Below are 25294 nucleotides of genomic sequence, written 5' to 3'. Positions count from 1 at the left end.
TGAGTGGTATTTAGATTTTAAGATAGTCCTGCCTTTTTCACAAATCTTGGCTGGTTTTAAGATTCTGCTTTTCAGTATTGGTAGTGCAGGTAATCATTATGAGTAGTTTTTATCATTAAACAGCATTCTATTAAGCCCTTATTTGGGTCCTTACCTACTGGGAAAAGAAAGAAATAAAAAAAAAAAAAACAGCTTATGAGAGCTTTACTTCAGAACTGAAATGCAGAAGGACAGTCCTGGATCTGAAAATGGCATAGGAGTCTATCAGGTTACCTTTGTCCACTCTCATCTAGCTTTATCTTTGGTCATGACCTTTCCGTGTAAATCATTTGCAAAATGACATATGAAGGTTAAGCATTTTGTTTTCTCTTCCATTAAAAAAGGTAATCACATGCATACACAGACATATTTCTATAATCTTTGAAGGTTTAATAGTGATGGATGTTGTTGCCCATAACTTCTTTGAGCATATAGTTAAGTCTCCTCCCCCTACTGTGTTTTGGTTATTTCATAGTTTACAAAGAGGGGGTCAAGAAAAAATAAAAAAATATACCTCGGATCCATAAGTTTAGTTACTCACTATATATTTTGACAAACACATGGTGGCATCAATTAATAAGTGCTTATTCCATGAGTAAGACACTGTGATAGGCCAGAAAAGACCAGTGATATAGTCTCTTACAAAGGGAACTTTGCAAACTGTAAAACATACTCATTATGTTAGTTGTTGTTGTTGTATAAAGGTCATCTAGAAGTTCCTTAATACAAAAATCTAGTTGGAGAACCCAGACAATGAAAAGAGAACTCTCTAAATCTTAAATAAATGTCCTGTGAGTGTCAAAGGTAAGAAATTGTGATGCTTTCAGAGGAGGGAGAACCAGTTCTGGGTGGAATGTTGGGGAAAGCTTCTCAAACATGACATAATCTCATGTGGAAGGGGCTTAAGAAATAATGATGTCGGAATAAAATGCTGGGGCACACGTGGAATTTGGGAAACCAGCCTGTGAAAAGACTACCAAGCTATGGGGTGACTCAGTACACAGCCAGACTTGTAGACAGAACGACTTGCCCTTCGCGTTTCATTTCAAACTATCTCCAGGGCGCTGGGCTGGCAGTAGCTGCTGGGCTCTGTTCGGACCTCGGGTGGGCCCAGTGAAATCAAATCAGCAATTAGCTGCTGGGAATCTGCTAACGCAAGGCAGTAATTTCTGAAAGATCAGGTTGGTGTTACAGGATTTGATTAAATTTCTTTTGGCCATTACTGATTTTCACCCAGGCCCTGTGATAGCCCCAGGATCATACCAGTATCTGAAAATGAGAGAAAATAATAATGGCCACCATGAATTGAGTACCTATGACATGGCAGGCACTGTTATGGATTTACAGGGTCTTTAAAACTTATGACCCAGAAAGATATCTTTATTTCATGATGCCGAAACTGAGACTAAAAGAGGCTAACTGGCATAGCCAAGACTGTACAAGTCATATGGGCTACATCTGGGATATGCACTGGGCATCTCTCTATTTGTTTAATAAATATTTACTGGACCTGGAATTGTGCACCTTTCTCAACATCAGAATTAGCAAGAGAGGCGGAAAAGGTCAACTTACAAATAACATCCTCCAAAAGCACAGCTGATAACAAGGGCTGAATCCCGGGCCCTACTTTTTCTGCAGGCCTCTGGAACAGTCCTCAGATCCCAGAGCTGAATGGACTCTTCATGGTCATTTTCCAAGCCCTTCACCTAAATGTGTGGAACGCTAGGCTCAGAAGGGCCATGTGACCAGCCACAGGTGCCCAGACAGGTAGAGACCAGGCCTCCTGTGACTACGCAATGCTCCCCAGCTGGGCTCCCTCCCCTTCCAGGAAGCACTGACAACTCCCTAAACTTGGGGCTGGTTGTCAGGTGTTGGGATTAAGCAGCTTTCTGCCTTGCTTACCTTCTGCCTTCTTACCGTTAAGACCTCCACTCAAGGCAGAGTTGGGAAAGGAAAATAATGTCCTCTGTACAAGTCTCTTTTTCTCTTATGCCTTCCACACCATTTCTTCCTGGCCCCTGGAGAAAAGGCACCTGCAACTAGAGGCTGGGCTTACACACACAGCTCTTCCTGCTGGGGCCGGGAGGTGTCTACCTCAGTCTTTCAGCTGGTGGGTCCAAGGAAAATTCCATTTTCTTTCTCAGTTGGTGGCACTGACCGTTGAGGACTCTGAAAACTGCCCTGGTTCTAATTCTGGTGATGGTTCTTAGTGTCAGTAGTAGGGCAAACCACTGGTTCACAAGGTGAGATGCTTTTACCAAAACTAGGAGGGACTTGGGTAGATTCAAGGAGAAAGATCTTGAAGGGAGTATTTAGGGTGGAAGAGAAGGGAGGGTGAAAGATGCAGTCTGGTAAGTACGGAGCCCAGAGAGACTCAAACGGCTTGGGCATGAGAAGCCAGGGAGAAAAGAAACTACTAAAAATCAAATTGCAGCCTGAGAGGTCTAGGAAGATGGAGGTTATCTGCACCATAAACCAGGAAACTCAGCTTTTCCATTGGGCAGTCTCTTGGCTGACTGCTTTGTGACAAACCTTCAAATCACTCTGTCTCTTCAGGCGAAATGGCTGTAGATAAGGATTTATAAAACGCTTCATTATAGGCAAGTCTTGAGGGTGCTTTAATCCATTGACAAACAGACTCTAATCTGCCAAGGCATATTTTTAAACAACAGTAGCCAAATGTTTCCTGGCCAGTTCCCTTGTGAATTAAAAAAGGAAGGTGGCAAGAGAAAAATTAACTCGAAGGTGTTTTCTGAGGCTAAAATTGGCTAAGACCCCTTCAAGTTTGCTAAAGGAGATTGTCAAAACTTGGGACTGGTTCAAGTGAAATCCTCTCCAGGCACAGGTACCTCAGAAGAGGTCATATTTTAAGGATGAACTTATGGAAACTCCAACTTTCTTTGCAGCGGTAGGTGGCTTTTACTGGCTTCTAGCGAGGATTCCTTTCAGTCCTGTTCTCTCCCCACCCCCATAACATAGACTCGGTTTAACTTACTGAAGCCCCTTCCCTCAATCTAGTGAAAGGTACAGTGCTGGACCTTCGGAGATACAGGGCAGAGTAGGGAGTACATAAAGGGCCAAGAAACTTTAGCTCCAGAAGGTCCAGATGAGCAAAGCTCCTGACTCTACTGGGTACGCTCGTGCAGGCTGGGCACGGTGCAGTCACACTAGAGTCATGTGGATGGCGGTGGGAAATGCACCAGCTCTATGCTGAGTCCATGCCATTGTCCAGGCAGTTGTCCTGTTCTGACCCTTTGGGGCACAAACCCAAAGTTGCCTGGCCCTTCCAGGCCTCTTTCTCCTGCCAAGAGCCGTTTCACTCACTGTTACTCTTCCTTAATCTTCTGTCACCCCGAGACCCTTTTAAAACAGCTCTCTGGAATCCACCAGAGAGAACAGAGTACAGGTTTCCACCCAGAAGGTCATATGTTTCGCTGACCTCTGCTTGCTCGCTGCCAGCGCAGTTGGCCTTTCTGGGCCCTCCCGACATCCTCAGGGCCAGGAGAGGCCGCCAGGTGGCGTTGCCCGAGCCCCGCGCCCGCAGCAGGTGCAGGCGACCGGGAAAGTCCGAGAGTGGGAGTCCCGGGAGCGTGGCGGCGAAGAGATCGGTCCGTGCAATTCCGGAGTTAGCGGAGCGACCTCGGGCTGCGCGGACAGCACAACGCAGCTCCTTTCCCCACTTCCCCGATGCGACGCGCTGGTCGCTCCAGGCGTGTCCGTCCCTTGCGCGTCTGTCCCTTGCGTGTCTGTCCCTTGTGCGCGTGTCCCCGGACTTCAGCCGAGACCTCGGCCTGCCGCCGCCGGCACCCCGGCCGGCAACTTCCCGTAAGAGGAGGCGCTGGTGTCGTCCGCCCCACTTCCCAACCCCGAGAGGTTTCAGGGGGCCGCCCGCGCAGTGGCCCCCAACCCAAGGAAGGAAACGCGCTCCCGAGAACTCGGGCTCCTACTCACCGCGGAGCCTCTCTCGCCTTCCCCAGGGTGCCCATGGCCACCGCCGTGCTCCTGGAGCCGCCTCACCTGGCGCGACGCGACGGCTCGGCGGGATGCAGCTCATCGCCACCGCTGCCGCCGCCTGCCAGGCCCTACGCCCCAGGCCTCTTCACCTTCGGACCGCCCACCCGCCGCTCTCGAGCCGGGCGAGCCCGCTCGCCGCACACCCGCAGGCACAAACTTTATGTGCGCGCACCCTCTCGCTCTCACCCGCTCGCGCGCGCGCACTCACAATCGCCTGCACGAACCACCTGACACACACGCTGATGTTATCGGCTGTAGGAAGTGTGTGGCGCTCCTCAGCAGCTCTTCTCTGAAACCTGCCCCCAGTACTCGGTAGTACCCGGAGGCCAGCGCCTCTCGCAGTCCTCGCCTTTCACTCCTGCGGGATACCTCTCCCTGCCCAAGGGTTCCGTCCGAAGGGGAGCTGGAGGGCTGGGGAGGGTCCGGGTGCACTGGATCCCACCCAACCCGCGCCTGGAGAGCAGGTGTACGCTAGACGCAATCAGCTTCGCTCAGCCGCTCTTGGGGGTACCCCCGGCGCCCTGCAGTCCTGCATTTCAGTCCTGTCTGCTGAGGATCCCTTGTGCACTTGCAGGCCTCTTTTGTATATATCAGAGTGCAAAGCCAGGGGTGGGGTAAGGAACTAATAACACAGTTGTGAATTTGTTTTAGTCTGTGCCTTTGAGTGTCTTCTTGGTAGCAGTTTGCAAGACTGGGTTGGTGTTACACGCGCTATACTCTGCAAGAGACCGCAGGTGTGGAGGTTCGCTCTGGGGGCGTGATCCATATTGGGCGAGAGACAGCTGCCTGGAGTCTGTGGGTGTAGGCGATGTGGGGAGAGGGAGACAGGGGTAGGGAGAACTATCTTACAGCAGACCTGGCCAGGAATGGTGGCCTAGTCCTGCTTGCAAGTGTTGATAACAATGATAGCTAATGCTGATTCTGTTGTGCCGAGTGCTTTCTATACATTGCCTTAATCTATCTCCCCCAAATACCGAGGTCACTATTTTAAAGATGAGAAAATTAAGGTTTAGAGAATAACATGCCTCCCATTACAAGACTAGTACACGGCAGAGAGAACTATGACTGGGCTGAGATCTGACTCCCTGTAATCACTGCTGCACTGTTCTGATAACACACCCATTATCATCGTCACGTGCCATAACTCCAGCTACAATAACAGGCCTCTTCGCAGCCATGTTTTGGACCCTGAAGCCTCCATCCGTGACTTCATTTATACATTTCTTTATACTTGTATGTCATCTTGTCCTAAAAAAAATAATCAAGATAGCTTACAAAGGTACATAACCTATAAAAGTGTGTGAAATGAAAAGTGAAAAATAAGGTACATGAAATGGAGTCAAAGTTTTTTTTTTTTCCTAAAGTGCACTGATAGGTCCAATTCACTTGTTACAAGTAGTGACAAAACTTGTCTCCTAGATTTCTAGTAGTCAAGTTCCAAAGGAAGCCTTATTTAAAATTAGATTCTGTCACATGCAAGGAAAAAAAAAAAAACAGGAAGAAAATTGCTGAAGAGAAGATCAATTCTTCTTGATATCGAGACCAGAAAGAAATGTCTCTAGAGAATCCCCATGAACACTGGGGTGATAGAAAGAACCAAGTCCTCAGTCAACAGCCAAATATATAGAAGGGGCATGTGAATGTTTAATAAATATTAAATAATGACACTCATCCAGACTTATACTGTATATGCATATGTATATGTGCCAAATGGATAAACATATACCTTTATGTATACGCATAATTATATACAATATATACATGTAGATAGGCTATTTGGTGTATATACACAATACTAGGCACATATGTATAGGCAGTTGGATAGACCGATACACCTGCAGTCCATTATGTATATAAGTACAGAAATTAGTTCATTTAGGAAACGAGTCTTGCTGAGTTTTCTAAAGTAAGAGGTCTGCTTCTGGTCTGGAAGCTTTTTCCTCTCCAGCTTTCTGAGAGCTCAGCACTCTGCTTGCACCTGATTCTGTTTCTCTGCTCCCTCAACCTCCCACCCCGAGCTCCTTGATGAGGCTTTCTGGCTGTGCCTACTTGAGCATGTTGTCTTTTTCTAGATATCTACAAAATTAGAAGTTAGCTCCATCTTTCTTCATCTTCTGCCATGTAGTTAGTCTCCTTGCCGTTGTCTAAGGCACCTTTGACCTCAAGAACAAAGTTCTTTTCTCCTGTTCTTCCTTACTTTCGCTTTTATTTCTCTACCCTCTTTGATGCGCAGTGTCTCTGTGGCAGTTGAGAAAGGTGAGAGATCATTGTCTTCCTCTGCCCACCCTTTGGGTAAGTCACTCCTTGGGACTCTTTGTCATTCTTCTTTTCAATCAGGCATTATTAACTGATGTCCAGGACTTTTACTTGGATTTTGGTGAATATTGTGAAGCCTCTGGAATTAAAACACCTGCTTTCATCCGAGTTTCTGAATGATCCACTACTCAAATTAGGTGTTTTTGTTTCCTTCCACAACTTCAACAGGACCTATATGACTCTCATGTCTGAAATTCCAACCTTGATATCTAACAACCACATCCACATTTCCAACTGGTCACCTCCTTTAATTATGTCACAGGGCTTCCTCTCCATCTTCATGGCCACATGTTGGTCTTGGCCCCCATGATCTCAGAATCTGGACATGTGTAACAGCCTCATAACTAGCCTCCCTAATTACAGAACCTCCTCTTCTCTGATTCTTCTTTCATATTGCTTTCAGAGTTACCTGGTCATGTCATGTCTCTGCTTCCAAACTGCTAAGGAATCCTCAGTTGCCTACAGAATAAAGTGAAAACTTAACATTGTGCATCTTCACAGTTGCACCTTACCTGTTTAGCTTGGCCTCCAGCCATGCCCTCCCAGGCACCTGACCTCTTAGGTTACACCTTGGTCACTCCTGGTAATTGCTGTGTCCTATGCCCTTGCAAGCCTCAGTGCTTTCGCTCATGTATGTCCTTCTGCCTGCCAACTCTTTTCCACCTGGCACAGGTATGCTAAACGCATGTCAAATTGGCAAGTCACACAAGGTTGCCTCCCAGATGCAGAGGGGTGCAGACTCACCTTTTAGAATCTGCCTGGTGACTGGTTGTGCTTGGAGAGCCTATTGGCTGCCACAGCTTCCACTCTGTTGTCTACCATTTATTCACTCTTTTACAGTGATATTCACTAGGTGTTTACTTAGTGTCAGATGCTGTCCTTGTCATTCAGAATCTGGTAGAGAACAAGACAGACAAGATTCTGGTTCACAGGAGCTTACATGTCTAACAAACAGTAACCAAGTCAAAAAATAAAGAAATAAGCCGTGGTTTTACACCCTGATTTCCAGGAGCTGCCACTTCAGAGTTGTGTTACCCCTGCCCTCATGGGGACACCATGACATATCCCAGTTGGGGCCCCACATGGCCCTGTGAGGACAAAGCTGCCGTATTTAGGGGCACACAGCTCTAGAGGAGAGTGGAGAGAGATGGAGAGGGAAAGGAGGGAGGGGATGTGACCTTTTCTCTCCTGCTGAGTGCTGCTGCTATTTCTGAGACAGGGAGAATTGGCTTCATTATTTTATGATTGTGACTGGCTGCCCCACACAGCAGCACATTGAACACTGTAAGTCCCTGATGCTACTCACCGTGGACAAGGCTAGAGAAATTTCACATAGGAGAAGCAGCTCCTTTTGCTCGATGTCTATAGATTTGGGGCTTGTGTTTGCATGCCTGCTTGTTTTTTTGTCCTGGGCATCATCTCCTAGATGTAGCAGTAGGCCTCTCTGGGAGTCTCTCTGCCTATGGGCCAGCTTTTCTGGAGAGTGCTCTGTCTCCTTGAGGTACCCCCAGAATTCTCCCAAGGGAATTTTATGAATGTCATATAAATTACATTTTTAGAGCATCCTACATATAGCCCCTAAATGGGACTATCCATTCTTGTTGAATAGTCATTCTTGAAGGATGCTGCCTATGTCTGTGAAATCCCTTCACAGAGCTCCCCCACTCCCAATTCATATGTATTTGTCACAGAGCCCATATTTTCAGTTAGATTGGCCTCAATATTCTTTCCAAATTTGATCAAATTTGATTCATCATTTTTTAGGATGCTGATACAACAAATAGAAATACATGTCTTCTTATGGCTCTCACTCCTTGTGAGATAGGAGTCCCTGGAAGGATTTGAACAGACGAGAAACAGATTCTGACTTCTGTTTTACAGGGTCATTCAGACTGCTGAGTTCCAAAGAGACTCTTGGGAAGTAAGGGTAGAAGGTTCTCGGTGGAAGTAGCCTTCATAATTTCCAGCTGGATAGGTCTACCAGGTTGGTGGCTTTCAAACTCTTTTGAACATTACTCCATGGTGAGAAGAGTAAAGTCATATTTCACATTCTGTGACTCAGATATATATTTATGCTACATGTAAAACCGAAACACAAGCTATGTGAAACAATATTTGCCCTTATTACCTGTGGTTACACTGATCCTTTCAAATCTTTTTTTTTAATTTTTTTTTTTTTTAATGACATTTAAGAATAAACGCTGGTCGGGACTCACTAAAGTAATCCATTACTGGGTTGGCATCATAGCTTATAAAGTACAGCTCTAGGTCTACCTCTCATGATAACAAGAGATCTCCATAGTTACCTCAGGAAGTGGGAACTAGGTGGCTCTGACTAGGGGGGGAATTTTACTTTTCATAGCTTCCCCTTTTGTAATTTTTATTTTTGTGTTATGTGCAAGCAATTATTCAATAAATAAATCCTATTTTGAATCATTATGGCAAAAACTTCCTGCTTTCAAATTCCAGCCTGAACGGCTTTAAAAAGCTAGAGGCTCTGGCCGACAAAGATAAGTTGCCAATGAATTTGCTTTATCAAAAAATCTCAAACAATATTTTTTCATAAATATTTGGGAGGCAGAATGGCACAGTAGTTAAAAGTGTGAGCTCTGGAGTTAAGATTGATTTTGATTTTCAGCCCTAAGCTGCCTGGTTATGTAACATTGAGTAAGCTAACTTTTCAAGGCCTCATGTTTCATGTCTGTAAAAATGGGTACAAACAGGGTCTACATCATGGAACTTTGCTGATGATTATATGGACATGGTCTCTGCCTAGCACGTAGTAACCACGGAAGACATGTTAATGTTTTGAGTGATTACTCTGTGCCAGGTTGCAGGCATACACCGTGAGTGTTTCAGGAAACTTAAGTGCTATGTGAGCACATCTAAGTGACTCCTCCCCGAGTTCTTGGTTGATGAAGCCAACTTCTCAGCGGAAGTGAGGTGTAGGTTAAGATGTAAAGGGTGAAATCAATAGTGAGCCAAATAGAAGTGAGGAGAGGGGAGAAGTGAGTGTTTCAGAGAAAAGGAGGATGCAGAGGTAAGGAAAAGGAAGAGCAGTGTGCTTTGCTGAACTAGAAACTTAATTCTGATACCCCCACCCCAGCCAATATATAAATAAGGTCCTCTAATCTGACTTAATCTTACTGCCTTTGCAGAATCCGAGAGGCTTCACACCTTGAAGAGTCTCCCGCAGGCTCCTCAAAACCCTCACTCCACTTTAGATGAGATGCAATTAACAGCATTCCTCACCTTTGCCTTTGGGCGCTTGAGATGAGTGCAACTGAAAAGAGGCCAGAGTTAATTAAAATTCAGCACTGGGCTTCTTTTCAAATGGCTGGCCTTGCAATCAAACAGCAATAATTTAAATTCTAAAACTAGTTTAATAATGCAACCACTTTTAAAAAAACTCCTAGTGTGCACCCAGTACCACACTAGCATTAATGCTACTTAATAATTTAACACCTGCGAAGACACATAGTTAAAAGCTGTGGGGGTGGGGGGAGGGAACAGTTCATAGAAAGATTCAAATGGCCTGGACTAGACCAACAATGTTTTTTCCAGGTACAAAACAAAACCTGTTTAATATGTATTCAAAAAAGTACTGTGATAAGCATAGTATTGAAACGGAAACACCTGAGTATTAATAGATACACTTGCATGTGAGCAGTGGAGAAAAATCAGTTCAAAATTAATATAGGTGGATGCTTCTCAAACTGGGATCATCTGCTGCTGCAAAGAATTTTTTTTCTTTTAAAAGGGGTCATACTTAACTCATATTTCAGAAATACTAAACCAGGACATTTCACATGCAACTTACAAGCATTTTACCTCTTGATTTTGGCAGTAGAGTTCTAATACCCTATCTCACTCCTTTGTGCCAAAGCCCAGTCTTCCCCACCCCATATAGGGTGTAAGTATCTTTGTATTCAGTTTGATTCTTGGTCATGGGACTAGGAAGTAAAACACTTGTAGCAGCCTTAGGAAAGCATAAATTGGGATAGTCATCTTATGTTCCTCGGGCTTTAGAAATAAGAAGTGAGGCACTGTCAGCCCTACTAAGGAGAGTGTATCTTAACTCTGTGGGCATGTGTATAGATTCCCTTAACTCTGTGGGCATGTGTATAGAATTCGTGTTTCACAAATAACAAAGTCACACCCAAGAGAACATTATGAAAATTAGAAATGCATTGATTGAAAAACAAGACTGAAAGCTTAAATTTGCTACAGGTATCGATCAAGAGTGATCTGCCGCAGTGTATAACTGGCAACTGACTCAGTGTTCATCCAAATGATAGCCGAAATTTACTGTAAAAGAAAAACTGTCTTTTGTAGTGTGTTGGGTTGGGTTTGTTGTTGTTGTTGTTTGGTGTTTTTTGTACCTTGCATCAAACTGAGAACACTTAACTCTAAACAAAGTATGCAGCAAGAGGGGTCTGCATTGTGGCTTCTTAAGTATGGACGGAGACCTAATGACCAATCAAGATAGTAAACCAAGTGTTCAGTTTCACTGATTTTAAATTAAATTATTCATTGAAAAGCGTGGCCCTATGTTGTGATAAATCCAGTTAGTACCCATTTATGTGTGATTTTCAAGTGCTCCAGAAGTGAGGTTTTGCTCTCGGAGGAAGGTTACTTCATGTTGGATCTTAATTTGGCCCACGCAGGTTCTACCCTGCTGTGGTTTTATTGCTTTGAGGTTGTTAGTTTGTATTTGGGTTGGGGGTGTGTAGAAATCTGGGTTAGACTTAGTATGGAAATAGATAAGTTATATATAATTGATGTTGGCAATTGTTTAAAAAATCCTCTTAAAAATCTAAGTCACTGCGACTTTTGTCCTGTACCAGCCAGAGGAAGTAAACGGGTCAAGCCAGAGGAAGTAAATGGGTCAAGCCAGAGGTAGCAGTGAAAAGTGGGAGTGGGAGAGGGTGAATTTGCCTCAGGCCCTCCTCACTTAGGACCACTCTAAACTCAGCAGGAGTGCAAGGGCCATATTTTGACATTTGTGGGCTCCTTCCTCCATAAAATTATATTAAAATATATTTTATGATTGTGTTGGCATAAAGATAAGTATAATTCAAGCTGGATTCATTATTATATGTTCATTCTTTTCATATTCATGTTTCTTCTGATTTTAAAAGGAATTAAATTAAAACATTTTTGTGGGCCTCTATAGGTACTGTGGGGTCTAGGCACCTGTACCTCCTGGATTAGTTGGTAAAATATAAAGTTCTCTTTCTTGGCCCCAGGAGAGTTTGTGGATTCTGGCTGGTGAGAAATGGTACAGAAGAAGAGGAAAGGTGCGTTTTGAAGGGGAGCTCTCTCTCTGTCCCTCTTGGATAAGCAGTGAAGAGGAATGTGAAAGATTGCCTGGAGAGCAAGAAGGTGAAAAAGGGCATGAAAAGTGAAGCCTCACCTGGGGAGGACACATAAACACATGACCTTTTTTAAAACTAGGGGCTATGAAGGGTCTTTCAAGACCAGAGGGGCCAGTTTAGGGGAGCTAAAAAGTAGTACTTGCTGACTGACTAGCTGTTAGCACAGTGACTAAGGAGTACTTGTCCTGTACCAGGGAGTGACCTGTTGCTTCTATGTTAGACTTGGACTTGGAGATGCTATTAGACCCAGAGGCCCAGCCAGAAAGGACATGGCAGCCCTGGGCTGTTACAGAAAGTAGGCTAGACTATTGTATACAATTGGTTGTTGGCAAAAACAAACAAACAAACAAACAAACAAATAAACAAAAAATGGGCTGACTTGCATGTTAAGCTATGCTGAGCTAAAGTCTATGCTCAAACAGCCATGCTTTTTACTTTTTTCTCTGTATTTCTATTTACCCTAAATTCCTCATGATAATTATATGGGCCAACATATTGGGTAATTCCTACATGTCAAGCACTGTGCCAAGAAAGAAATCAGCATACATTATTTCATTTCATCCTCACAAAAAACTTTAAGATGATTTACCATTGTTGTCTCCGCTTTATAGATAAGAGATTTAAGGCTCAGAGAGGGTTAAGTAACTCACCCAGGATGCACAGCTAGTGAAAGGTGAAGCTGAGTTTCAAGTCATTGTGATTCTGGAGTGCATAGTTATCATCATTTTGCTACACTGCCTGCTCATAATATATTAGATTTTGCACCCAGAATAATTGAGCTTGTTGGATATTACCCATTAAGAAAGTCTGGGTGAGGTAAAGAGGATAAGTAATCCACACTCACTATATTGTTGATGGTCTTAATAAAGTGCTAACCTTTCAGCTGTCTTATCAACCACAAGGGACAAACCTGACCATCATAGAAGTCAAAATTTTGGTCTAGCTATAGCTACTCCTCAGCCTAGCTCAAACTACAATGATCTCTAAAAAGACTTGGCCACTGGTCAGGGGAGGGAGAGCCACTGACTTAAGGCTTCTTCAGGTCCTACTCCAAGTTTTCACTTTCATTTGAAAAGTGAAAGTATAATTGTTGTCAATGTGTTATTGATATGTTGGTTGTGACTATGTTGTGTGAGCATATATATCAGTTCTTTATATATCAGTTCTCATATGACGGGTACCATAACTTTGTGTGTGTGTGTGTGTGTGTGTGTCTACACATGTAAATGTTTCCTTAATAGACTGGGCTAAAAACATGGTTTCTGCTACATTCTCTCCTCCATGATTCTGTTTTTAGGGGCTTTGGTCCTTTTCTTTAAGAAATGGGGATTTATTAGATCGAGTGATTCAAGTATTATTCCTTAGGGCTTTTTTACTACAATCCAAGAGGTTAGTGTTATTTATTTATTTAACAAGAGTGTTAATTCGCTATGACAGTAGTTCTCCCTTATCCATGAGGGATATGTTCCAAGCCCTCCTCCCCCCCCACCCCCCGCCCAGTGGATGCCTAAAACCATGGATAGTACATAACCCTGCATATACTATTTTTCCTATGAATACATACCTATGATAAAGTTTAATTTATAAATTAGGCACAGTAAGAGAGCAACAACAATAAGGAATAATGAGATACAATTATAACAATACACCATGATAAAAGTTATATGAATGAGGTATCTCTCTTTCTCTCAAAATATCTTATTGTACTGTATACTCACCCTTCTTCTTGTGGTGATGTGAGATGACACAATGCCTACGTGATGTGATGAAGTGAGGTGGAATTGTCCATTTGATATTTTCAGACTGCAGTTGACCGTGGGTAACTGAAACTGCAGAAAGCAAAACGTTGGATAAAGGAGGACTGACTACTCTATACTTTTAAAACAATTCTCATGACTGAGCTATTAATGCAATTGTACTCCAATTTCAAAATCTACTTTTAAGAGGTATAAATATTTTTCTGAGGTGCAGATATAAATTCAGATGTTTGGTCTATCTATTCGAATAAGAATTATTTAGTCCAGTCCTTCAAGTTTCCGTTCTGAGCCATCCCTTCCTAGAACATTCCAGAAACCCAATGTTCTCAGGATCTTCCTAACTGTTACCCTACTGAGCCTGTTTACAGCTTCTGATGCAAATCTGAGCGCCGAAGAAAAAGGATCTCATACTTGCCTTGCTCTCAATACAGGGCAAATCACATGCTAGGAAGTTCCGATTCAGCAGTGCTGCTTTTCTTCCTCGTCTCCAGCCTCTCAGGAAGACTCACAGGTGACACACAGACTTCTACTTCCTGCCATTTCGTCAATGTCTCACTTTTCCTTTTACTCTTCCAGGACATTCCGGGAGCACTTTTTATTTTATCTTTTACTTAAAAGGATGCGTGGCAACTCTGCCAGCTCCAAGTGTGCATAACAAATACTGTCCTCACAAACACTGGAGTACACGAAGGAAGGGTCAGATGGCCAACTATCCAGGATGCCTATAAAACAGACAGGAGACTAGAGATAAGGAAATAAATGGAGATGCAGCAAGTAGGAAAGCTCGTCTACTTTCTAGCTTCTGTTACAAAGAAGCACAATAGGTCCCAGTTCCTAAAAAATTATTTAACTATGTCTCACCCTCCCCATCCTCTGGGGAAAAATTTTCCCCCTGCTCAGACTTGTGCTTTTGTCTTCATCACTTGGGGCCAGAAGTTTGAGCTGCCTAAGATAGATAACCATCTTAATATTTTTTACACCATAACTTTACTAAGCTTGTGGATATCCCAAACATTGGATAGGCTTCTGAGTCAGTGGTGGCTTTCAATTCAAATCCTCCAGGCCCAATGTTTTCGGCAGATGCCGTTCTTTCCAAACAGTAAGTCACTGTTGAGTGAGATGAATAGGACCAGAGCTCAAGAAACTTAAGGTTTCAAAAGACCGTCTAAAACAAAAGTCCTTTCAGTCCCTGGTATTCAGAGTTTCATCCCTCACTGAACCAAGGCTGCTCATTTTACAGGGAGAAAGCACACAAAACTGTGCTGCTGGAATGCAAGGCACTTGGATCAGGAGGTCAGCCACCATCGAAGGATATGAAGTGGTCATTGCTTAGTATAAAGTTTATCTGGAAGGAAAAGAAATAGGTAACCTTTTCCTGTCTTATTTGTACTCACTCCCATTTTGTATTTCATGAGGGGCTTGGCTGTAGTTATAGGTAACAATCAAACAGAAAATCATTCTAGTTTACTAGTTTCCTTCTTCCCTATGTCTGTTTTTTTGTTTTGTTTTGTTTTTGTTTTTTACTTCTTTTGAAAGCTGTTGAGGTCTAGTTGTTTCTTAAGAAGGTTCAACTCATCTAGAGGACTCATTGTGTTGTGGACCTCAGGAAGTGAATCCTGTTCTGGGCATGGCCTGGAAGGCCCAGCACTCTGAGGCCTCCATGGACCCTATGGACATTTAAAGATGGACTGGTTCCCTGGGGGAGAATTCTGGTTGGGAGAGTTCCCTAGAAATATGTTAGACTGCCCCTTCACGACCAGGAACTGTCTAAAACAGAGCAGTTCCAGACTTTCGGGGTTGAGAAGAGGGAAATCCCAAACCTTCCTGAATTTCAGTAGACAGGTGGTTCCTCTTAGTTCGCAGAGGACTTTCCACCCCTGTTCTTTGTTCATGACTCACACGAGTCTTTCCCAAAGCACAGAATTAAGTGACTTGTCTTGTCCCACAGGATGAGTCATTAATAAGTTGAAAATTGCATCATGTCTTCAAAGTCTAGCTTGGCTTCTTGACCAAAACATTACTGAGTCTTTCTTGAAAAGATTATGTCACAGGCAATAAAATATCTGTCTTTTCCTTTCTTCATCTCATTTGTTTCCTGGTTTCTAGCAGATATTATCTGAAATGTCTGATTAGCCTTGGTAATTGATCCACATTACACAATTTTATTTTTATATACTCCCTCTCTGCTGAGTTATTTTGTTTCATTAAAAAAGGCAGAAATCCATGGAATAAAACATAAATAAAATGACATATCAAAATTGCCTATATCCTAGAAATCATCCCCACTGCAACCCTTACTCTGTGCTGTACCTGGTCTTTAGGGAAGCAAGTACTTGATACCTAAGAGCACTTTTATTGTTGACCTTGAATATGTCACTTGTGATTTTTAATGAGGGAATTGTATATGTAAACTGAAAATATAAATACATTTCTATTATAATTTTAATGTGTTAAAAATCTTCTGAATTTCTAACTTGTTTTGCTGAGAAAAAAATTCCTAAGAATATCGATCAGAAATCTGATGAATTTCTGGAAGGGCCATATGGTCTCAGAGGTTTGCTTAGTCATCTCTCCTCTCCTTCCCTGGAGCTGCCCCAGCCAGGAAACTCATAAACTAGTTTCAACAGGGGTAGGGCCTGAAGAGGGGACAGGAGCTGTCAGACTTTGAGTTGTGCAGAGTTTTCTTCAGCTTTCAAGTAAACATTTAGCATTAGGTTGTCAGTTCAACTCTCTTTTTTTGCTTAACACATTAGACAAATCACTCACTTCTGAAATCTTGGTCAGTGGTGCTCTAGTTGGTAGCATCTATGATAATGTTCACTTCAGTTAATTTTGACTGAACTCCGTGCTCTTCAATTAGATAAGTGATATACTAAAGCATCATTAATCCTCACTCAACACTTTCAGAGATTAGTAATTCCAGAGGTATGACATGAAGCTTACCATTTTTAAAATACATATATGAAGAAACTGTTTATTAAGCCTAAGCATACGATTGTAAGAGTAAATAGTTAACTTGCTAGAAGAAAACTATCTTTGAAGATGCCAATACCTTTTGAACACTGCTACTGCTAGTTACAGAGCAGTTTGACAAAGTAGATTGAGCAGCATTCTAAAAGAATCTTCAATTAATATATGTCCTGTGAAGTTAAAAATAAACACAAAATTCCATATCTAGATATTCTATAGATGAGACAAAACAAAACGAAACCATGCCATTGGCCTTCTTCACATCAACTGGTTTAAACTTGAGAAATTTAACTCGATGTCATAATGTTATAAAGTTTGAAGTGACTTTTAAGCCCATGACTTTTTGAGCGCAATCTAAGAACCTCTGGCTTTTAAGTGTGATCTTCAAATATGTGAGTCTAAGGTATATGTGTTTGTATGTGTCTGAGTGTGTGCACCATGCAGGGGTGTGTGCTATGATGATAAATTTCAGTGCCAAAAGAATTTAAGAAGCAGACCCAGGGCAATGATTAAGGGCAATAGAATAGACTTACATGGAAAAGGGAGAAAAATCATATCAGAATTTTGAATTTAAGTTAAAGCAAGAAAGAGAGACTTCACAGCAAGAAAAACAAAGGGGGAAGAGGCTAGCATAACTGCATCATAAATATCAAGGTCTTAAATTTCAAGAATAAGAAATAAAACCCATCATAAATATCAAGAATAAGAAATAAAACCCATCTGAATAGAATTTCTGAGGTAGATGGTTCTTTTCATATTTGCATGATGTTTATATTTGGGAATAATAAATGAGTTTTGAGGTTTGTGTCTTAGAACAAGAGATCTGTATTCTATTCCTGACTCTGGCAGTGAGTAAAAAAATTCAATCCAATTTAACCAACCTTTAGGGAGAACGGATATGCAAAGCTCTCCAGGAGCTTTTAGTCTAGTTAGTAGAGTCTTTCCTACTCAGCCCTTTGATGCCTACAAATTGCCTAACTCCTCTGAGGCTGACTTTAAAATGACAGATGCAGACAGCACATGTCTGCTTTCTCTTCGTCTTGTTCTGACTGTGGTGCTCTGAGGATAGATGGACACTCTCCAAAAACATCCGTTTTTGCGGATGTCAAGTGTTCCTTGTCCACAGCAATGACTCCTTTCCACATGATTTGGAATTTTCTGTTTTCAGATATTATTTGACACTTCATAGTTCCAAAGCCATTTCAATAGAGCCAGCCTGCCCATTCATCTCTCACTGGTGTTTCTGCTTATCCACCTTGGAGAAAGCGGTGCTGACAAAGGCAAGGCAAAGTCTTTCTCAGCAGCTTGCGGACAGGGGCTTCGGAGAAACTTTCTCTTTTCAGGATACAAGCATTGTGAATCAAGTGGACAGATACCAAAATGATATCATCAGTTTCCTCCAAACAAAAATAGTTCCTCACTCACTGGCTTCAAGGCCTGGAATTCCTATAGTAAGAAACTTTGACATTCAAAGTTCCCTTTGAAAGGCCATACTAGTTGTCGTTTGTGAAGCAATTTAATGACATATATATATGTCGTTATATATATATGTCGTTATATATATATATATATATATGTCGTTAAATATATATAAATATATATAAAATAAGGTTTTATATATATTATATAAGGTTATATAATATAGTACATATATTATATAAGATTATATATAACAGATTATATAAGGTAACATTTAATCTGGTATATATGTATATTATGTAAGGTAACATAATATATATCATATTAAAACATGATAATATATGATTTTATATATATACATGTGTGTATATTTATATGTAGGAATTGAAGCCTTCTAAACTAGGACTACTCAGATTAGGTAACTAATAAATGGTAAACCTAGAACTGGAATCTTGATTGTTTGTCTTCAAATTTAGTGTTCTTACTACTAACCATGCTGCCTCCTCCATAGAATATTCTACCCTAAAAATATTTTAGCACAATTAGTTCAGCAGATTAACAGTCTTCAACAGATAATTAGTCCCTATTTGGAATGGAGTCTCAGGCACGTGTGTGTGTGTGTGTATGTGTGTTTTTCCTGAGTTTTTATTATGAATTTCAGACATAGAGAGAAGTTGAAAGAATGGTACATAGAACAACCATCTACTCTCCACTTAGATTCAATAATTATTAACAATTTGCCATATTTGCTTTCTTTCTTTTAAAAATATTATTTTCAAGAATAATTTTGAATAATCATGACACTTTACCCCTAACTACTTTAGCTTAAGTATAAAGACATTCTTCCACATACCCGTATTTCACTTATAACTAACAATAATCCATAACAATATCTAATAACTAGTCCATAGTCAAGTTTTTCCACTTGCCCAGTTCCTATTCTAATGTTCTCAGTTCTCCATTCAAATGTTGTATAATTGTCTTTTATAGCTCTTTCTTTAGAATTAGGATTCAAATTGGAATCACTCACTGACTTTGGTCATTAAGTCTCTTAAATCTTTTTAAATCTAGAACTGAGCTAGTTCAAGTGCTACTGAGCACTTGAAATGTGGGTAGTCCAAATCGAGATGTGCTTTAAGTATAAAATAGACATCAAATTCTGAAGACTTAGCATGAAATAAAGAATGTAAAATATCTCAGTATAATCATAATATTGGTTAAATGTTGAACTAATATTTTGGCTACATAGAGAGAAATAAAATATATTATAAAAATTAGTTTCGTCTATTTATTTTTTTTTAATGTGAACACCAGAAGATTTGAAATGACATATGTGGCTTGCATTGTATTTCTCTTGGGCAGAACTGGTTCTAGAGTGTCCCTCCTTCCTTTTTTCCCCCAAGACATTGACTTAATGACATGTTTATGACAGTTGTCCTCAGAATAAGCATAGGTATATTTTGGTGGGAAAGAAAAGGTAGGAAAAATCTGCAGAAAAATCTGCTTCTTGGGAGGACTTGGGTAGAATGTCCAGGTGGGAGAAACCCTTAAGAGTCTGCTAAAAGAAGGCCTACAAACATCCTGCTGTGTCAGGCATTTGCTCTGCAGAGGCCAGTTATTGACCTTTGCTCTGTCTGCCTCCAGATGTGTAAAGTGTCTGAGGATTCACTTTCATGTAATATTTTGGGGGGTTTTTTTGGCCTAATGTATTTTTTTTTCAGTTTTTTTCTTCTTCTTTCTGTCTGCTCACTTCTAAATTCATTCTCTCAGTCCGTTTTGGGGCAAGCCTGCTCTTCCTGAGCGCTGTTGTAGCCATCTCTCAAAAGTTCCTGGATATTGTTGCCTTGGACGAATCAGTGGGCTTTAGAAACACTCCAGACTACCTGCCGGAATCTCCCTCTAAGCTGCAGATGCCTAACTCCAGACTTGTTCCCTTTTAGAATTTTCATGTAATGGTTCGCCAGAGTCCTCTTTTAGAGAATAACAACTTTTTATTTTATTACAAAAGTTATGTCCATTTTAGTAAAGGTAAAAAATATAGATAAACAAAAACAAAACAAAAATCCTACCCTTACCCCTATCATTATACAATAGGATAATTTGGCTGCTCCTAGAGTAATAATAATATATATTCCTGCCCTCCAGTATTAGTTTCCAACTGCTGCTGTAACAATTATTCAAATTTAGTGACTTAAAAAACCACAAATGTATAACCTTACTGTTCAACAGGTCAGAAGTCCGAAATGAGTCCTGCAGGGCTAAAAGCAAGGTATTGACAAGGCTAAGTTCCTTCTGGAGGCTCCAGGGAAGAATCATTTTCCTCAGTCTTTCCAGTTTCTAGAAGCACTTCTTGGCTGCGGGTCCCTCCCTCCATCTTCAAAACACAGTGCTCCAATCTCTACTTCCATTATCACACCTCCTGTTTCTGACTTTGTCCCTCTTGCCTCACATCTGATTACACTGGGCCTACCAAGATAATCTTCACATCTCAAAATCTTTCATCTCCGCCTGCAAAGTCCTTCTGTCATGTAAATTAGCAAATTCACAAATTCCAGGGATTAGGAGATAGACATTTGGGGTGGGGGCATTATTCTGCCTATCATACCTTCCCAACCTCAAAACACATTTCACCATCCATTTGCCTCCATTTATGTACATAGAATGTTTATCGTTATAAATTGAGGAATAGTGAGGAGAGTTATTTTGTTTGTTTGTTTGTTTGTTTGTTTGTTTGTGGGAGGAGAGAAAGGTAAAAGCAGGAAGAGAGAACAAAAGGTTCTGTGATGTCTAGTCTAGTTCTGCCTGAAGAACTGGACTTGAGACCAGCTGGATGGGTAGTAATGGAAAGAAATGGATGGAACCATTTAAGAATGACTATGTGGCTCTGGGCACGTACAGGGCTACTTTAGGATCAGGGAAAAATGTGGTTCAGAGTTACTTGTTTTTGCCAAGAACCCAGCAGACTTCCGATGTACCAGGAAAGGAAGCAATGAAGCATCTGGCAGTAGCAGCGTCACATGGGCATGCTTATTCTAATGGTAGCAGTAGTAGGGGTTGTGCATGAGAGAGAGCTGGTAAGTGAGAGAAAGGGACATGTGAATGCCACAGATGGACTGTAGATGACCGTGGGCACAATGATGCCACATTTAGAGGCTTCCAGAAAGTCTTCTTACAAAAAGAATAGAGACCTTAGAGGCAGAACAAACGTGTGTGTGTGTGTGTGTGTGTGTGTGTGTCCACCTAACAATATATTACAAACATGTTTTTTTATACAAGTTATTTCTTTCTATGATTTATGGAACTTCCAAGTATTCTATGTTTGAAGATGTGCCAATATTTGTTCAATTATTCCTCCCTTGCTGGTGTTTCCAATTTTTTCTCTATTTTAAACCATAGTATAATGAATCTTCTTGAAACTTTCACAAATCCATAAATAGTTTCTTAGGATAAAACTTACCTGAAAGTAGAATTGCTGGATCTAAAAGGTATGGGAGTCATTCTGAAGCTTTTTTAAAGTATGAAGTACAGTTTCCTTATCTGTAAAATGAAAGGATAAGATGAAATCGGTGACTTGCAAGCTTTTTTTTTCTGTTCTTTTTAGCCAGTAGACTCTTCCAGCAGAAACCTGGAAGGTAAGTAGATCAGAGATGAACCCACGCCAATGGAATGGGCCTGGGCTGATCTGTTTCTGCCTCCCCATCCCCTCAGCTACCAGGGGCTCTGAGGAACCTCCAGGTCTCTAAGGCACACACTTTGCAAACCAAGGGCGAGGTGACCTCATATTCTTTTCTACTGACATCTTTGCTATCAGGCTCTTTGATTGAATTGCTAGGTGTCTAGACGGGTCTGAGATCATATCACTGGGTCCCCATGGTGCCTGCTCCCTAAATGGTCAGTAGACACTTGTTAATCTTAGATAGCAGCCATTTCACAACAGGTCAGAAGCAGGGGATCCTGCTGGCCAAGTCGAAAGGGAAGAAACGGAGCTACACTCGCTTGAGGGAGATGACTCTGGAGCCTGGATATGACAGATAAATTGGGGGAATTCCTGTGACTCAGAACTTGGGGAATATAGACAGTGTATAATAAAAATATAATTTTAGCTATATAGGTAACTTTGGGAATATCAGATCCAACTTCCTCTTTTTGTAGATGAGAACCAGAGAAGGTAAGTGTCTCATCCCAGGGCACATAGTAACTTAGTGGCATAATCAGGCATCCTGAAAACTACACAAATGCTGTTTTGTTTTTTACTGCATTTGAAGCTTCCCTCCCGCCCCCCTATAAAGGTAAAAGGGTAGAAGGGAGGAAGAAATTAATATTTAAAACTCCAATTATGTGCCAAGCAACAATCTAAGTACCTTCGTTGTACTTTGTTCACTCAGTCAGGATGGGCATTGTGGTGTCCTGCACATGAGGTCTTTGCCTTGCAAGTTTAGTCCTGGGTCCAGAGGTCCCAGCGGTAAGCGACAATGCTGCGACTGGAACTCAGTCTCTGACTCCAAACACCATCCTTCCCCAACTTGGATATACCGTATTAACCTAGAGAGTTACCCGTTGCCTAACTATCATATTGCGGAGGAATTTGGGAAGTTATTTTGAGATGAAACAAGGTAAAAGATGATGAACAAGAACCTGACAATAGACAAGATTCTAGATATAAATACATCAATTCGATTTAAACACATCCATTTAGGAACAGAACATGACCTGAAACCTTGCCCAGAACTCGTCCTTGGAGGTCCTTTCTCGGCATGAAAGTTAGTGCTACAGGAAGTGATGTGAGATATAAAGAGAAACCCTCTTTCTCATGTCAGATTCCTCTGGGAAATACCATCTAGGGTTCAACAGTCTACTGTCCTCTGCGGGAAACTCAGGGAACTCTTCATAAGAATGTGAGGTTTAGGTCCAAATTTCTAGTCATTCAGGAGACTTGGGCACCCAAACTGAAGAGGTGTAGTCCTTGGGGAGATAAGGGGCTGAGGGAGAGGGGGATACGTACATAGTTATCTTGAGTTTCAACTCTAGCACTACCTTTCCTCCAACCTAGACCTACAGGAGATCTTGCCATGCTTTGGCGGGGAAATTCCAGGCCTTCCACCAATATCTTGTTCTAAATTGGGGCTCATTTACAGTAGTTACAAGAGAACATTAGGAAAATTCTAGAGTTTACCAGTGGGATTGGGTTTCCTTTGAACAAAAGTTTTATGACTCATGAAGTCTACTATAATGCAGCTCATAAGCCCAAGGTTAAACAACCTTCAGAGTCTCTCCTAAAGTCAAATGTGCCTGCAGCTCTGCTGTGCTTCTCTCTCTTGTTGCTCAAGTCACATAAGAGTAGCTTTTTATTCTTGCAAATTACAAGCTGCTACACCAATCTGGCATGCTCTCCACTGCCTCCCCAAACTCACACCTCCCCCGAGCCCAGCTCCTGCTGCCTCTCTGACAGCATCACCCCTACTCTCCCCTGCACTCAGCACATTGGTTATTTCTTCCCTCTATTATTCTACTGAGACTGTCGCTAGCTGCTATATTGTACTGTTCTCTAATTTTTCATTTGTGTGAATCTCATTGAACTCAAAATTTACACATTTCTTGAGATTAAAGAAGAGATGGGGTGACGGAATGGACTACCGTTTTAGTGCGGTAAATCTGAGAGAATGGGTATATAAGAGTTGGGCTTTGAAGTCAGACAGCTTAAGTTTAAATGCAGACTCCGCCTTGGTCAAGTTACTTAACTTAGCTGTGCTATAGTCACCTCATCTGTAACATGGGCATAATAATAGTGCCTACCTCACAGGGTACCAATTAAATCAGAGAGTCCCTGTAAATTGTCATTCCAAAAAGTCACCTGCTATTATTATCCCCATGTGCCAGGCACTGAGTGGGCCATTTTAACCCACAATCTCATCTATTCTCCACAAGAATTTGGTGGGGTGGTGTAATAAACACTATCTGTTGCCTACTCTCCAGCCAGCTACTGCTTCCTCCTTGTCTGCAAAGTCCTGCTATAGTGTTTAATTGTTTGTCCTCCTATCATCCTGTTCTTAGGGAAGTAATTTTGCTCTCACCCCAGGGGTAAGTGTTGAATAGTTTAAACCAATTATGGTATTCAACACCAGCCACTGGTTCGGAGGTGGTCATGTGACCCCATTTAAGCATGAGGGGAAGCCTGGCTGAGTGGGGGTAGAGGGTCGGGGAAGATTTCCTCATTGATGAAACAGAGACACACAGGGAAAGAGATCCCTCTTCCTTACTCTGGACTTTGTGCTGTCTGGATGTTTGCCTGGAATTTCTACAGCTGTTAAGGAAGCCAACGCAGAGGGATGAGGTCAGAGCCAAGCAAAGCAGATACAGGTAGATACCCTGGTTCCTGGCATAACTGTGCACTCGCTATTATATGAAATGGGACTTCCCATAATTGTTAAAGCTCTCGAGTCATGCTTTTTCTATAACTTACACCTAAAGAAAGCACACTCCCTATGTCCCAGAAGAGGAAACTGAACTTCAAAGAGATTTGCATTATTTACTCCAATTCAGACAGACAGCAAGTGGCCATTCAGAGCAGTCTCATATGTCACCTGTGGTTTCTAGTGCCCAGGACATCATAGGACACACACTTGTTGTTTAATAAGTAGGCAGCATCTCAGAGACTCATGATGTTTACCAATCTGTGCTACCTCTGGTTTGTTTAAGAGTTCTGTAGCAAGGAACAATGTAAAATGCCATGTTCCAGCAGTTTTAATGACTTTCCAACACAGTGTGCATTGTGAGTCTCATGAGTTCTCTTAAAAGCAAGAAGAGTAATTATCTAAAGGGATTCTCATTTCTAGGGCATACTTCAACACACTCAGCCCTGTCGTAAGTAACGCTTGCTCTTTGTTTAAATGACAAACTTTGGTTTGGTAGTTACCACTTCTTAATGTCATCTTTTTTAAAAAAAGACAAGATTCATGCTATAAATGCTAAGGAAATCTAATTCTCTCTTTCTGCAACACGTTGTGCTGAATTAATCTTAGCTTCACTCTAAGAGAGTCCCTTAACTGGGGATCTGGGAGGAAAGCTGGGGTGGGCTATATAAGAACAAGATCCAATTGAGGTAAGAGGGGGATGTCTCAGATTTCATATCTGATGAGCCCGTGTAGTGTTTTAGTAGATGCCTCTCTAATTTTTGTCAGAGGATGGAATATAAAATGCACCTTTAATTCTACCAAAAGCTAACCAAGGGAAAAGTAACTTACAATGATATACACCATAGTCACAGAGGCACGATTGGGTTCCCGCCTCATAGGGTTCTGCACTAGCTCAGTTCTCACTGAACCTGAAACTGGGAAGAACTTCAAGGACAGTGACCTTGACTGATATGGGCAAGTGAAAGAGTTAAGGGCCAATAGGCTAAGA

The 25294-nt window shown here is 41.7% G+C and overlaps 1 protein-coding gene across 8 annotated transcripts in view; it reads right to left on the bottom strand.

Annotated features, from left to right (window-relative positions):
• Positions 1 to 13579, bottom strand: part of RASGRP1 (RAS guanyl releasing protein 1) — an 86194-nt gene extending 72615 nt beyond the window's left edge. For 2 of the 8 annotated variants that reach the window (XR_005648889.1, XM_039843933.1), the window contains exons 1-3: positions 13466 to 13579; positions 7114 to 7263; positions 5173 to 5301 (exon numbers count right to left, since the gene is read on the bottom strand). Coding sequence is in view for 4 of the 8 variants with exons in the window: in XM_039843933.1 (XP_039699867.1) it covers positions 5173 to 5231 (59 nt within the window). In the remaining 4 variants the exon portion in view is untranslated. The other 6 variants (XM_039843935.1, XM_039843934.1, XM_039843937.1 and 3 more) reach the window with 6 other exon arrangements.
• Between the last annotated feature and the right edge of the window lie 11715 nt (positions 13580 to 25294).

The sequence above is a fragment of the Pteropus medius genome, unplaced genomic scaffold (assembly GCF_902729225.1).
Source record: "Pteropus medius unplaced genomic scaffold, Ma_sr-lr_union100, whole genome shotgun sequence".
Lineage (NCBI taxonomy): Eukaryota > Metazoa > Chordata > Mammalia > Chiroptera > Pteropodidae > Pteropus > Pteropus medius.
Note: the sequence above shows the minus strand (reverse complement) of the source record. Positions and strands in the feature narration are given on the sequence as shown.